This window comes from Numida meleagris, chromosome 6 (genome assembly GCF_002078875.1).
Source record: "Numida meleagris isolate 19003 breed g44 Domestic line chromosome 6, NumMel1.0, whole genome shotgun sequence".
In the NCBI taxonomy this organism is placed as follows: domain Eukaryota; kingdom Metazoa; phylum Chordata; class Aves; order Galliformes; family Numididae; genus Numida; species Numida meleagris.
Window position 1 is genome coordinate 48,013,495 of NC_034414.1, and position 16,019 is coordinate 48,029,513.

The 16,019-nt window shown below is 34.7% G+C and overlaps 1 protein-coding gene across 3 annotated transcripts in view; it reads left to right on the forward strand.

Moving 5' to 3' along the window:
* The window catches only part of PAPOLA (poly(A) polymerase alpha), a 46,866-nt gene that overhangs the window by 9,048 nt on the left and 21,799 nt on the right, over nucleotides 1-16,019 (forward strand). For all 3 annotated transcript variants that reach the window (XM_021403924.1, XM_021403923.1, XM_021403925.1), the window contains exons 2-10: nucleotides 5,475-5,645; nucleotides 6,251-6,317; nucleotides 7,360-7,441; nucleotides 7,910-8,019; nucleotides 9,557-9,610; nucleotides 12,496-12,607; nucleotides 13,712-13,801; nucleotides 13,898-14,036; nucleotides 15,492-15,564. In XM_021403924.1, the coding sequence (XP_021259599.1) occupies nucleotides 5,475-5,645; nucleotides 6,251-6,317; nucleotides 7,360-7,441; nucleotides 7,910-8,019; nucleotides 9,557-9,610; nucleotides 12,496-12,607; nucleotides 13,712-13,801; nucleotides 13,898-14,036; nucleotides 15,492-15,564 (898 nt within the window). The remainder of the gene's footprint in view (nucleotides 1-5,474; nucleotides 5,646-6,250; nucleotides 6,318-7,359; nucleotides 7,442-7,909; nucleotides 8,020-9,556; nucleotides 9,611-12,495; nucleotides 12,608-13,711; nucleotides 13,802-13,897; nucleotides 14,037-15,491; nucleotides 15,565-16,019) is intronic.

Genomic DNA, 16,019 nt, shown 5'->3' on the forward strand with positions numbered 1-16,019 from the left:
GACTTATCAATATTTAAGACAGACTGGATTTTACTGGTGTAGTCCAGTAAATAGAGAGGATAGTTACTGAGAGTGCTTAAGATGTGTATTCATGTCTGGAGGCAAGACTGAGCCAGAATTCCTGACTGAAGTTAAACAAGTTAACTTTCTGTGGGTTGCTGGTACTATTTTAGGACAGCCTATGGTTTTTCTTGTTTTGTCAGTGTTGGCTGTATGTGTCTGGACACAGTAATAACACAGTAACTTATTTTTTCTTCCACTTCTGCACTGTTGTAAAATTGCTTCAGCTGTGGCTGTTTTACCTGGATTTATTCTTTTTGATTCAGTATTGGTAACTGTGTACAAAGATATGTCCTGTTTTGTTTTCTGAAGGGGAAAAAAAAAAGGTATCTTAGCTATGTTTCTGTGAGCTTAGTAGAGACTAGAACTTTCTGTGTGCGAGAGGGGCTAGTGGGGGAAAAAACTACATTACAGGTGCATTTTGCTGAGAGTTTGAGATTAATGTTTATGAGTTATTGCATGCTTTGAAATTAAACCTCTGTAGCTGTGGTTTGTCCAGTTTGCTGATGGTGTAAACTGCATGAAGAGCATATGCTTTTTGAATGTTCATGTCAAAATAAAGCAAGAGCCATAGTGTCTTTAAATTTGTCTACATTTTTTTTCTGCAACTTTTTGTACTGTGTTATTGGCAAGTATTTTACATTTATTTTTATATAGTTCAAGAGTCAGATCTTCGTGTGTGTGTGTGGTTGACTAGAAGCAGCAAAATCAGCCTCAAACAGTATCGTAATCTTCATGATCTTAAAAGTTCAGTCTCATTAAAATGAGTAAGTAAATAAGCATGGTTTGAGATGTCTGCTGGACCCTGACAGGGCCTACCAAACCCTTTTGTTAAGATTGAATGGTTGGGTTGGGACTTTCTGTTTTAGTTTAATACTCTTTGTTTTTTGTTAATGCTTAACTTCAATGACAAGCTGACTTGACTAGCCTTCCCACCCCCAGTCCTAGGGACTTAACTTCCCTAATCCTCTCAGCTAGAAGGTTAGGGTTGATGCTTGCCTGTCCTTTCCCTCTGTGTAAATTCGCTGCAGGTCTAGGATTATAAGTATTTTCTGGCTAAAATGTAACATGTCAATACAACATTAAAAATAAGCGCATGATCTTAAATTCTATTTTTCAGTTATAACTTATTTTCCATTTATAAAGCTGTGAGCAAATGCTTTATTTGAAATTTGATTTTTTTCATCAGAGGTAGAATAAGAAAGATATACTGTTAATTGTCATATTATGATCTCAAAGATTTGCTGTCACTTAAAGGGATGAATGTGAGTTACATAGAACCTGATTAGTTTTTTGCATCCTGAAATGACTTTTAGACAAACTTTCCATGCCGAATACCATTTCTTCTATACTTCACTGGTACCTTTTGATATGCTGTTGTGCTGAGGGCAGTCTTCTGAGTAATGCTTGTTTTGGCACCAGAAGTCCAGTTCAATATATGAACGATAATAATTACAAATTCACTAATAGCGCACTGCCTGATTTGTCTAGCGGTGTTCAGTGAGCTAACTCACAACTCCCTTACTAGTCTAGCAGTGTTCAGTCAATCAAAACTCACTTGGCTAGATGTTTGAAAGATTTTTGGCTGTGCCCATGCAGAAGTCACATGACTAGCTTAGTGAGTGGCGCAGTTTATTAGCAACAGATTACAGGTTCTTTTAGATTGCTGGTGATAATTCTCGATCTGCAGAGTGCGTTCACCAAGAATAACACAAAGTGCACGCGAAGAACTAACAGTGATACAGCCTGGTTCCAAGTGCGCTTAGTTATAAAACAAGCTCTACGGAGAGTACTGTGTTTCTTGGTGAAGCTATCAGCATAGTTGAGTGTGTGAGCCTTTTCCAGTAGGTGTCAGTGTAGAGGAGGAAGAGAGGCTCAGCCGGTCCACTGATCACATGAGCCAGAGATGTCCTGTCTTGTCTGCAGTGATACCCTTCTCCATATTATCTCTCTTGTAAAATAAGAAATAGTATAAAGTGGCTTACAAGTGGAGCTCGAGTCACACTATTCATTACATACTTTTATTCTGATTGGTGTAAAATTCTCATGCCTTGCTTTTAAAGATATAGGATAAAAAAATTCAGAGTGCATACTCAGTGAAGAGTGATCGTGCCTTTGAGATGGTAGCTTTTGGGATGGAGGTGTGTTTTGGTATGATAATGAGCAAAGTTCACCAAAGGATGGCATTTTGTCAAAAAGATGAGAGACTTCTGGCTGGGATAGCAGGTAAGGAGTTTGGTGCCATCAGGTCCCCATCCTGGCATTGTTCTTAGGAGAATGTGATGTACTGACTCTTACATTGAGGACACCCGGTGTTGCCGAGGGAACTACTGTGGATCACAGAACTTGGCCACAGAGTCTCCATTTCGCTCCAAATTCCATGCCATTTAATGGCATACCTGCTACACTCTGTTCTTATACCTCTGCTATATCTTATGCAATTATTACAAGTATGTGAAGGAACTTGTAGAATAGCCTTAACTTCAGTAGATGTCAATAGAGAACTCTGTCAGCATTACTGACTTTACTTCAGGAGTCTGCTTTATTGTTTCTATGTCAGAGTAAAGCTGAGTCTTTTTTTTTTTTTTTTTTTTTTACATATATAAAAACAGTTTCTGCCAATCTGGGTTTAGTGAGACTTTCCAATGAAGTGTAGTAGCTGTTGGATTGCATATAGCTATGGATGAGTGAAGCTTAGCAAGTCCATGGGGGAAACATGCAAATAAAACTAAAATATTGTTTTAGCTTTCTGGTTTAAAAACATGTAAAAATAAACTGTAACATTTGAAAAGAAAGTTAATTAGAAAAAAAGATTGGCAAAAGAAGAGAGAAATTGCAATTCAAATGTACCTATCTGCTTTGAGATGTATCTAGAAAAGTTCATAACATGCAAGGGATGTTTATATATTGGAACCTTGTATTTTTTTGACTAAGTGGTCAAGCACTGGAACGGTCTCCCCAGGGCAGTGGTCATGGCACTGAGCTTGCTGGAGTTCAACAAGTGTCTGGACAATGCTCTCAGACACATGGTCTGATTTTTGGGCTGTCCTGCTTGGAGCCCAAAAAAGTTGGAGTTGAACTTGATTATCCTTATGAGTCTTTTCCAACTCGGGTTATTGTGTGATTCTTTGAAGTGGCTGAAAGTTCTGTTTCTGTTGTCACCTCTCAGAAGATTCTCTTAAAAAAGAGAAATCTTTTAGTAACTTACTTTATCCTTAACTTGAACTACTGCTTTGTATAATTCATCTGAACATTGCTTTTTTTCAGAAGTGGTTTCGTTCACAAAAAGTCCTGAGGACTATATGAATGTTTCAGCTACTACCAAATTATTCACAAGGCAATTAAATCCTCTTAGTTGGAGGCAGATGTGTTAAATAATGTTCTCAGAGATGATTACTAAGGATTGATTTTGCTGTACTGTTTTTAGTATTTTTTTTCCTGCTTTGCTTCCTTTTTTCCTTTTTGTAACAGGCAGTTGTACCGGGACAATTATGCTAGGACTTGCTTAGTGGAAAACCTTAGCATGCAATAACACAAATTATAGGGCTCAAAATCACTTTTAAATCAGTTTAACTTGTGGAAAGTTATATTTGTTTTTGTTGGCTTTGGTCAGTTCATGTTAATATGTTTTTATTAATATTCAGTCTTCATGAACGTGAGGAATTAAATCCTGAGCAGATGATGACCAGAAATTATGGACGTGAAAGTGAAGTTGTGCAGTGGCTTCTCTTAGTAGTGTAGTAGTTAGGCTGAAAATTTTACTTTTTTTTTGGTAATGTAATAAGGTGTGTAAACATGAAGGAGTGATAATACAGTAATGCACAGGGGAACATTAGATTCGCCAAGAATGAGACCTTCATAGAAGCGGTCAGTCTGAATATCTTACACAGAGAAACTGCTTTTTAGATTTTATGAAAGCTGATGTAGACCAAACTGATAATAGAGCTCTTTCCCTAGTAGAATGAATAGTTGAATTCAGGAAAAAGAAGTATTAATGTCTAATCTGAGCCAAAACTAGTAAAATATTATGTACATCTGGTGTTAAATGTAAACATTGCATTATAGTGTTGAAGGAGTAAGGTTGTGTAGCAAGAGTGTAACACTGAATATTAAACATCTTTATACAAATATTGCTTTAATGTTCGGATAATGCTTTAGCTGTTGGAAAAGCTTTTTGAAATAGCTGTTTATATAATGGCTACTTATCTTCAGATGTTTTGATGAGGGATTATAATGTTGGTCTTGTAAGAGCTGATTAACAAGTTTGTTTCGTATTTTACTCAAAATGTTCTTTTCGGTGTACGTGATGATTTGTCACTTTCAGGTATAAAAGGCAGGAGAATAATATACATAACTTAGAGGAAAGTTGTCAATATATCCATATAAAACTAGTTTTTAATGCTGCAAGTAACATTTAGAGCTACTTCAATACAGATTTAAATCAGGTAGTTTTTACATCTCTAAAGCTTATAAGCAGCAAGGGTAATGAGTTCTCAACAGTTACAATTTGGCTATTGTACATGTTAAAAATATATCATTTCTGCAATCTGGAGTAAGTTTATGGGTTTTTAACTGTTTTTGTTAGTTCAGATAACCTTTAACTATATGAGTATAGCATGCGTCAGTCATGGAGTCCAAATACTTGTATGTTTCGTAGGAGTACATTTAGTTTTGAAATGCTCAGAATTACTAGCCTTAGAGTGTCAGCTGCTCCGAAAATAAGGCTGTGTTTAAACACAAGTGTCACAAATGCATACTGATCATGAAAAACTGCATGGCTGTTCACGTACCCCAGATGCTAATCTAAGAAGGCTGTTATTGATTTCATAATATTATGATACCTTCACCTCTGTGTTTCTCTTGAAACTCTTTTGCTTGCTCATCTGTCCTCTCACAACCTTGAAATATGGGGAATTGACTTAACTGCTGTCCTTGTGCTTGAAGTTTGACTGATAACTATTTGTTGTGTTTGAAAAGATGATCTTGAAAGGTTCCTTTCAACCTAAAACATACACATAGCCTTGATTCACAGAATTGTAGTACTTTTGCCAAGAAAAATTGAGCTGTCATTGTTCCTCTAAACCATTCTGTATTGCTAGCGAGAAGTCATCTTAAAGGTAACTATATGATGCTGTTTAGCTCAGAATGTGCTAAAGCTTCCTTATTTAGGTGAATGTTCTGTGTGAAGTCATCTGATACAGATGATGATGCCTCATAGCAATTTGTAACAGTGCAAGAGTAAAGTAATTCTACCACTATCCATAGTAACTCAGAATTAATACAAGTTGGTCTGGGATGTGACCATCAGCAGGCTTAAAATTCTTTTCCTTGGCATGTGTCGTATTTGCTACTCAGATAAGAATAAAATATATATGTTGTTTTTGTCAGTAACATTATCCAATTGTCTTTATTAGTCCTGTTACAACCCAGGGATCACAAACACAACAACTACAGAAGCATTATGGCATTACCTCACCTATCAGTTTAGCTGCCCCCAAGGAGTTTGACTGCATGCTTACCCAGAAATTGATTGAAACCCTTAAACCCTACGGTGTATTTGAAGAGGAAGAAGAACTGCAACGCAGGTGAGTGAACACAATTGTACCAGTTTTCTCTTATCTCAAAATTCACATGGTTAACAACTGAACCCCAAGCATGTTTGCATTCTTTCAGATGCTTTTTTGAAAGCTTCCTGAAATACTGAATTTATTTTCTACCCTCAAGAGGAATGCCTTAGAACACAGAGATTAAAATAACCTTTAAATTTAGGAGGCTGGCTTGCATTTTTTTTCCCATAACTGTTTTGTTTTAGTTGCCCTTACTCATCTTTTTTTTTTCGTTGTTATTAAGCTTGTTAGAATTTTTTTTTCTCACTGTTCTTTAAGATTCATGTGGTTTAATCAGTTTTGTTTTGAAAGTGAATAGAATCCATTTACCTAAAATGTGTGTAGATCTTGCATGCTTGCGTTTTTTCAGAACTTATATTACTCAAATATCTTTAAGGAGGGAAAAAATAGTGTGACTATTCTAAGAGTGACTTTGTTTCAGTGTTTTTTAGAGATGAAATCTATAATTAGATCTACCATGTTACACTAGTTGATTCATCATATAGTGATAATCAAAGTCTTTAAAAATATATATTACTTTGCTCTTAAGTTCATGGTCTGTGATTCTGCTGTTTTATCAATAGGATTTTAATTTTGGGAAAACTAAATAACCTGGTAAAGGAATGGATACGGGAAATCAGTGAAAGCAAGGTACGGATGTATTTTACTTGAAATAATTCAGTCTAAGACTGCTGCAGGAAGATACTTTCAATATATTCCCAATTTAAAAACGATGCATCATAGGAGGGGAAAACCCTAGATTTTTTTAGCTGTTTTTGTTTTGAGCGTGTTTAGAGTTGTATTCATTCTGTATGCTTCTCTTACAAAATGGGCATTTAGACAAGTACAAGGTTATTTAAAAAAAAAAAAAGAAGAAGAAGAAAGGACATTATGAAAGAACAAAGCACATTAAGTACACGTTGTTCCTTGGAGACAAAATAGAGAATGGATCTTGACTGGTGTAAGATTTGAAACTAATTGAAGTTCATCCAACATACATTATAAAATAATTTGTTTTCAATTTCTTCATGTCTTTTGCTGTGTGACTACCAATAAATTGCAACATAATGCGTCCTGTTCTGAAATGATAACTGTCTTTGGCCGCTGTGAAGCCGTGGCTTCAAGAGTTCTTTAAGCAGACAAATTTAGGAACTTTGGTATCTTTATGATAGTAAATGTAACTAAACAATTTTATTGCAAAATTAACAGTTCTCACAAACAAAAACTTATATTAAAGAATGTTATCGTGATGTCTCTGAATGAAAGTAATTTAATAAATATTGATATTGAAAATATTTTTCTGTTGCTTTAAATTTAAACTTCATAATTTTGAAGTCAGCTTAAAGTGCATGATCATTAAGCAAGGTGGGTTGAGCATCCGTAATAGTTTAAAGCTCCTGAACAATTTCCAAGACTGAAGGAGTAATGTTTAGCATAGTTGTGATGTTACAACTAAGTTTCACAAATGCAAAATGTACTTCGGTCTTTTCTGTCATTACTGCGATTGTTATTTCAGTAGTAACTATACCTTAAACGTTATTAATCAGAAACAACGTATTTATATAAGGAGTGAACTGCTACTCAAAATAATGTTAATCTGTAATAACGTTAATTTTATGGATTTTTTTTCCTTTTATGTGTGCTATTATAATTTGCTAGAGTAAAAATAACCAGTTTTATTTGCTCCATTTAGAATCTTCCACAGTCTGTAATAGAAAATGTTGGAGGAAAAATTTTTACATTTGGATCCTATAGATTAGGGGTCCATACGAAAGGTAAAATTTGCATTTATTATAAAAACTGTTCTGTGTCTGAGATAGTGACATCTCTAAATGTCATGTTTAAGTGTTGTTAGATTTTTGTCAGCTACTTCTAGTCTTCATTGTAAGTTAAAAAACCAATCTATCCATGTTCTTGTGGGTTGGGAAAAAGGCAGGAGGGGTGGGAAAACAAATTGGAAATTGCTTAAAAAAACAGAAGGTTGCATACTTGGCTTCTCATGGCTTGTTCTTTGAAAAGTATTGTAAATATGGCAAAATAGGATATATGTGTTGTGTGTTTCTTGGCATGAACTTTTTTTAAGTCATTCTCAGAATGACTGAGAAGTCTCTAACTTTTCTTTGGGAGCAGCTACAGGAAGAGAAATTAAATTTTCTTTTATTCTAGAAGAAAAATCTGATTTCTGTTGACATTTCATTTGTGTGAAGTGTGAGTAACCTACTTGCGTTAATAAACACTTGCAGGTGCTGATATTGATGCCCTGTGTGTTGCACCAAGACATGTTGAAAGAAGTGATTTTTTCACATCATTTTATGAAAAACTGAAACAGCAAGAAGAAGTAAAAGATTTGAGGGTATGTGATCTGCTTAATACAGCTGGCTGAAGCGATAATGTTGAAAAGTTAGAAGTGCAAGATGATCCCTTAAATAAAAAATTGTAAATTTACTGTCAAGCCTTGCAGTGGATTTTTGGTTAAACTGTAGCAAAACCTATCAACATATGTGAAACATTCAGAGATTCTTGCATTTTTTTTGTTGTTTGTTTCATTTACTAGATACAATAGTTTCAAAATCTTGATGACAGAATATTCTGGCACTGCGTTGTGAAATTTCTGCTTGAGAAGGGAAATGTAAAAGCATTTGGTCCTGATCTCCTTCTGGCTAACTTGTTTGTTTTTGATGAAAGTTTTAAAAATAGTAGCACAACAATACACTTCTTAATGTCATGCATATGTAAACCATTACAGTGATTGATATTAACTGGATATTCCATGTTGCCTGTTAACTGTGCATCTGAAAATTGAGGTTGCATTTTTAGATGCTTGTGCAAGATTGCCATTGTGTAAAGAAGAAGATTTCCTTCCTACAAAAGAAAAAGACAGTAGCAAAAAAAATAATTTTATTCTCTATTATACCTGAATGACAAGCCTCCCTAGGTCAGCTAGTGGGAGATTTGATTTTTCTTAGTGTGAGGTTAGAGTAAAATTTCTCAGCTTCAGTTCTTCCTCCTTAGATGAAGATAATTGCTGGCACATGTTAAGTGTTCTTTGGTGTAGTCCTACTCTGTCCTAAAATAAACTTGACTGTCTCTGCAGTGTTCTCTTGCTCCATATATCCCAGTTAGTTACTAACATAGAGTTAGTAACTCTATCAGTGTAGTGCAAACATCTGGTGGTAATACTACATGCACAGGAACTACTGTTCTGAATGCTTTATCATCTGAACACTTTTTAATAATCTGACCTTCAGAATTTAATGTATATGTCTTTAGTTATGATTCAAGCTTTTACAAAAACAGTACTCTGCATGTTTGCATCTCGTTCAGATACTCAGTTCAGGAAGGTGGCATTCTTAGCAGATTGCAGAGTAGATACGACGTTCCTTCTTTTTATCAGGGATACTATTTGTTCGAGTATCTTGTTAATGACCCTGTTTAGAAAAGATGCTTGATTTCTTACAGGCAAATGCAATGTCTTTTTGTCATTTCTCATATAATCCTGATTGCAGAAAAATAGAAAGTAATATGCTTGTTAAAATAAAAATCTCCATAGGGTGTCTTAGAATATTTAGAGGAAAAGAGGGAATAAAAAGAAGCTTGATCATGACCTACAGTGTAGTGAGGAAAAAGAAAGTTGGACCTAGAGGTAACATCTTTTTAGCTAGCTGGTATGAATTTGGGTAGTAAGTTAGGTCAAGACACCTGTAGTGCATAATACTCAGTGTTTAATTCCTCACTGGTGGAGAAAGATTTAACTAACAAATAAAACTGGAAGCAGAGGAAAGCATCTGTAAAAATAGTGTTTCATCATGATTGTTCAGATCTACTAGCTATTGATTGTAAGTGTTCTTTTCTATACTGAAATTAAAATACAACTTTTTTTTGTCCCCTAGGCTGTTGAAGAAGCTTTTGTCCCAGTTATAAAACTATGTTTTGATGGAATAGAGGTAAAGATTTTACATTTTATTTTGGCAGAACATGGTTAAAACATAGATTTCAGCATTTCCTTAAATAATACTGATGAATACAAATTCTGTTAAAGTGACTATACTAAGTTCATATTCAAGTAATTGACAGCAGTCCTTGGTTGTGAAACTTAAAAGAGCACCTTTAAGACTAGCCTTTCTTGACCTGCTTAAGAAGTTGTGTGAACATCTCCCTGTTCTTTTTTGCTTTTTTTACTCTTACCCACTTGTGTTGATTAGTTTCTGACCTATAGGGTACCAGTATTAGTATTATTGAAGAACAAACATTGAGTAGAAATTATTTCATAAATTTCTTCAATAAGTTTTTTACCATTAGTTATTAACTACTCAAAACTCAAATTAATATTTTCTTTATTACTGTATACTAAAGGAAGATCTTAAAAATGTGTTGCTGAAGGGAGTTAGGTAGCCCCTTTTGCCTGTACCTCTCATGCTTTTGTTAAGGTGACCAGAATTATTGCTTCTGTCCATTTTGTCTGTAGCCTCACAGATCAGTTCTTTTGGAGTGATAAACTTGCTTAACCTGGTTTTTACTATTTTGGGACAAGCTGAAGAAAATGTTTCTGTTTTCTTAGGAAAAGATACTATAAATCTTTTTCAGACCATCTTACAGACAACCTGTCACTTTTTCTTGGACAAAAATATGTAATAAAAATGTACGTGTTCATATGCACAGTTCCTCAGACTTGTACCTGAATAAACCTCTAACTGGTGGGTGTAAGGAGGGTAGTTCACAGTGGGGAAAAAAATTCCTATGCTAATTATCTGACATATTACACAGTTCAAAGAGTAACCATAGTTAGGTGTAGTATTGTATTTAGGACTCAAGAGCTCATTCTCTCCCAGTGTCATTTGGATCTCTTCCTCGCAATTGTAACAGTCCTTAGGGTACTGGCAGTTTCTGAGTCTCAAGAAGATGATGAATCGTCTCACAGTTCCAGCTTTACATTTTTGTATTTTCACTGATACTTACGTAAGTTGACACTTAGCTGGAGAGATGTACTTATTCCAAATTAGAGAGATGCACGGAGATACGTGATACTGTATAATAAGCTAGGATGTGACTTTTCATTTATTTCAGACAGTTTATTACTGTCTGTGTACAGTTGGACACTAGGAACATTCTTCTGGATAACTTTTTCTGTTTACTTTGCTTAAATACTCATACCAAATATTGAAACTTGTCATAGGTATTGTTGGTTATTTGTATTCTTTTTTTCACTTATGTTCTAACTAGTGTTTACGCACTCTCCCTCTCTCTGCAAAATTGAAAAGTGAAAACAGGGAAGTAAAAGGATAATCTGCTGTAAGTGTAGTAGTATTTAGCTCTGTTTCAATCATCTGTAAAATGATGGACTATGTTGGCTTAGATTTATGAATGGAGTCTTAAACCATATTTCTGTCTGTGCATTAAATAGTTCTCTTGTCTTGAACAAACTCAAGTCTTTTTATGTGCGAGTGTTATTAGGCCACAGTTTCTTATGCTTGTGTTTGTGTCAAGTACATTGGTATTGGAAGGTTTTTCTTTAATAATAAAGGCAGAAGGTGCCAGTAGTTACTTTCTCTTCTGTAAAGAAAACATTAGATCTGAGGGAAGGGGCTTTAGTTATGTAGTGATCTTGTCAGTTAGATTTCAGAATTTTCTGCTAGTTGTGCTTTATACATTGTGTTCTTGCTTAAACTAAGCAAGAATATTCTTGATTTTTGCTTCTTTCTTTAGGTATTTTTTTTTTCTGGCCACAATATGATACGGAACAGGCTATTTGTTTATTGATTTGGAAAATCTTTTTATTATTGAAGAACTTTAGAGGTGCTAGGCCTTTTAATAGTCATAGTAGTTCATTTTGAACTTGCTTTCAATGAGAAGTATGATAGCTGCTCTGAAATTAATGCCTTTTATTTTATTATCTTGGCCCATGACGTCAGAGGCAGATGTTGGTGGTATGGCAGTTGCGGTTGAACCTTCACAAGAATATTGAATTAAATTTTGTTGCCATGTGACAGATAGCAGCAGAGGGGCAGTCTTACGAAATGGCTTCTGATGTGGTAGTGCTTATGAAGCAAAAGTGTGGAACTGAATTCTTCCGTGCCGGGAAAAAATGGCACCCATTAACATTCATTCACTTGCCGAACATTTATGGAGACCGAACAGTGGATGTGAGCACAGAGGGGTGGTGAATGGTACGTTTTAGCAGTCAGAGCAATAACATGAATGACAAGCCATGTTCTGGATGACCAGGCAGATTTTTACACGTGTGGCATGCAGGCTCTTGTTCATCATTGGTGAAGATGTGTAGATGTGTAGTGACTGTTGAAAAACGTTTTGTTACTGAGGGTCTTCTCTATCAAATAATGTTATTGTGCTCTTCATAGCTGTTGTAGTTTCCATGGAAATAAATAGGAGGCATTACTTTTGGAGCAACCGATATAGTATTTCCAACATAAATAGAAACTTCTTCTTTTTCTGTAGTTTGTTGACAATCTCTCTTAACTATTTAAGTTAATACTGGCTTACCTTTTCTTAATTCACAAAATTCTACTATGCCAGAGTATTCTGGACCTAGAAGTGGTACTTATCCGTAGAGGATTTTTACGTTAACAGTGGGCATAATTTTTATGCACTGGTCTTAATGTATGTTTTACCCTCTTGGAAAAGGAGTCATAGGATAGACGAAACATCTAAACCGGTTCATTTAATGTTTGTGAGGGGTGTTACTGTGCATTATTTAAATAAATGAGTTACACTGAAAGGAGTGCTGTACTTACTGCTAATCAACTTTATGAAAATGGATTACAGAAGAGAAAAAGAGCTATCTAATGTCTTTCTTTTTTTTTTTTATTTAAAGATTGATATTTTGTTTGCAAGATTAGCACTGCAAACTATTCCTGAGGACTTAGACCTCCGAGATGATAGCCTACTTAAAAATTTAGACATTAGATGCATACGAAGTCTTAATGGTATGTATATGCAAATTTTATACAGACTTTGTCAAATCTTTTTATAAATGTCCTAGATTGTTTGATGTATTAGATGAGTTGCAGACTTAGCTAAAAATACAGGAACTCCATATCAGAGCTGATATTGTTTTGGACGAGAGTTGTTTTTTGTTGGCCAGATTTTTATGAAGCTTTTCCTTTCAATTGAATAAATCGTGCCCTGTAGAAACTAATAAGACTGGAAGACGTTAATGCACAGCACTGCCTATTTCTATAAATGAAGATGTCTGCATGTTTTAAAATTTCTGTATATGTCAGTGTTGATAAACTTACACAGAATTACTTCAAGGTTATAGATTGGGGATCTCAAAATACTACCAGCTTGAGCTGGGGTCTATAGTAGTTTACCAGCTTGAGTATCTCTTAAATTTCTATAATATTACAGCCTAAAAAATACCTATTTATGTAGGGGAGGATTGGGACTCTGGCCAGTATGCAGCTTGGCATGTGAGGGAGAGGAGCACATAATGTGTCGCTGGTTTCTGTGCAGTTTTAACATTTGATAATATCAAGTGAAAATTGTACATTTTTGGCAGTGGGGTGCTAGGATTATCACAATTCCCATTGTTTTGTGAAATTGATCCTTGCGCATTCATGTTTTGTCTTCTCACGTTTTACTCCTATTCCTTCTATACCTTAGGAGAACAGATAAACTTTTTTTTTTTTGCAGCCAGCTCTCTGCAACTATTTATTAATTATTTATTCTTATTTTTAAAAAAATACACCAAGTAATATAAGCACGTACAATGTTATTCTTTAAGCCTGATAATATCTAGTAATGATACAATGAATATGTTGAAAAGTTGTTCTCTTTAGCTTGTACGTGTCATTAATTCCTGCAGAGCTTTGATTTAAAGCTTCCAAGTTTTCTGTGCTGCAGTAAAACAAGATGAAAATTATCAAGTGACAAAATAATCAAGTTTTCAGATTCAAAACAACGGTGTTCAGAGTACCAAATAAGCTTCTTGCATGCTGATCTAAAGTTTGATAGCTGTTAAGGTGTGAGAGAGGAAGAGAGCAAAAAAACTTGAGGCAGTAAATGTAACTGATTCTTTCTGTTGGCAGGTTGCCGGGTAACCGATGAAATTCTGCATCTAGTACCAAACATTGACAACTTCAGGTTAACACTGAGAGCTATCAAACTGTGGGCAAAACGTAAGCAGTTTTATTCCAAAACTTGTGAAGTTTTCATTAACTCTTAAGGTTGCTGATAACTCTCTCCTTTTTGTCTCTTTCCTTCTCAATTTACAGGCCACAACATCTATTCCAATATACTAGGTTTCCTTGGCGGTGTTTCCTGGGCTATGCTAGTAGCAAGAACTTGCCAGCTTTATCCAAATGCAATAGCATCAACTCTTGTACATAAATTTTTCTTGGTATTTTCTAAATGGTATGTTTTTTTTTTTTAAAATTTAGTTTATACTAAAATAAAATTGTTTTGTAGACACTAAATTTTAGTCCTGTTTTTATGGTATCTTTTTCAGCTGCTACCAGATTAAGTTGATAGTGATAAGCATTGTTCTTGCTGCCAGAAAGTTGTTAGCTTGGGTTTTTCAATAAAAGTCATTCAACAAGTCTTGATTTTAAAGTAATCAAAACAAAAATACTTAGTTTTTTAATTAATTTTCTTAAATATTTGTTGTAACTCAACATTACTCTTCATCCTTATGTGGGGCTAAGATCCTTATATAGAGCTAAATAAAACAGGCAACAAAAATCTGAAGTCTTTTGACATTCAGATACAGGGATGATGGTGAAAGAAGGTGTATCAGTAACTGGTCTGGGCATATAGCTTAAATACAGTTCAAGAGAGCTAGTGGCAAAAGTTTTTTGTTGTTATTTTTCTTTCTAAAATTTTGTGAATGTGAAGATGTAGGTGTTTGGTTTCATATTACTAAGCTAATTATCTAGAAAGCTGGTTTGTATAACTTACGGGAACAATGGGAAAGTTCCAAGTAAATTTAAAATGAACTGGACGGAAGTATACTTTGCAGGTTACAAACACTGATTCTCCTGAAAGAACTTCTTTGGAGACCTGTGTTCTTCATGAGACATGGACAGATGTTTAGAATCATTGTACCAAAATGCACCTTCATTTCAAGGAGAGTGGCTTTTCCTTAGTTCTGTAGTTTCGCTGTTTTGAATTCATAGGCTTTATAGCCTCTTTGAGGTTGCAGGATATTGAGGCTGATACAGAAAAATTGGTTCCAAGCTCTATTTGTATTCCTTATACTGTTGTACATTTTATATGTGCATTCCATAGGAGCGTTAATTTACAAATACCAATTACTTGATCTCTGCTCTTTATAAGGAAGATTAGTTGTGTTTGTGACAGTAGAGACATCTTGAACATAAGTGATACTTCTGTGTTTTAGTGTTTCTTTCAGTATGATTTCTTTTTGCAATTTGGATTGGAAAATTCTTTCGTATTTATTTATGTATTTTTAATGATGCGATGAAACAATTATCGTGCTAGCTGTGTTTGTATTTTGTCTGTGAAAGGGCTAGCATGAAGATGGATTCAATATCAGTTTTCACTGAGGAATTTGTCCCTCTTCAGGTATTTTTCAAGGAGAATTTATAGTAGTTTACTTCAGTTACCTAAACTACTTGTTAAAAAGTTCCAAAACAATAGAAATTAATTGTTCTGATGCTCTGGAGAAGCTAATTACAGCTATGATGTAGTTCAACACTAGAAGTTATATACAGAGCTACATTGAGTTCAGCTTTGTCTTTAGAAAATGATGCTTGAGAAGAGAGTTAAGAGTCACATTCAAAAGTATTGTTTGTTGAACATAGTGGTTGTATCCATAGTCTTATTCAGTGCTACAATCTTTTTGAACAGGGAATGGCCAAATCCAGTGCTATTGAAACAACCAGAAGAATGCAATCTTAATTTGCCTGTATGGGACCCAAGGGTTAGTGTATTATTTTTTCCCCTATAAGTCACAATGTACAATACATTCAGTTGCTTAAAGAATACTAGGTGAACTTCATTTCTGATTTAATAAAATTTGGGTATGTCTTCTTCGTAGTAACCTCTGATTCTCCTGAATGTGCAACAAAGCTTAATTTTGTAAACTTTCCACTTGAAGGACACTTGCTGAACAATGTATTTTTTACTACAACTTTTACAATAGATGTTCTTAACTATCCGGTATAACTAAATATGCCTTGCAGCAGTGCATTTTTGAAAAATTACTTATCTTACAGCTGTTTTCTGTCAGACCTAAGCCCTGTTAATTTTTGCAATTATAGTGAATTCACATCAATACAACAATCACAGTTCGGTGGGTTCAGTTATATGTAGTTGTATATGTAAACGTCTCTTCATCTTTAACCAAAGAAGATCATATCTTCGTGTGTTAAGTTG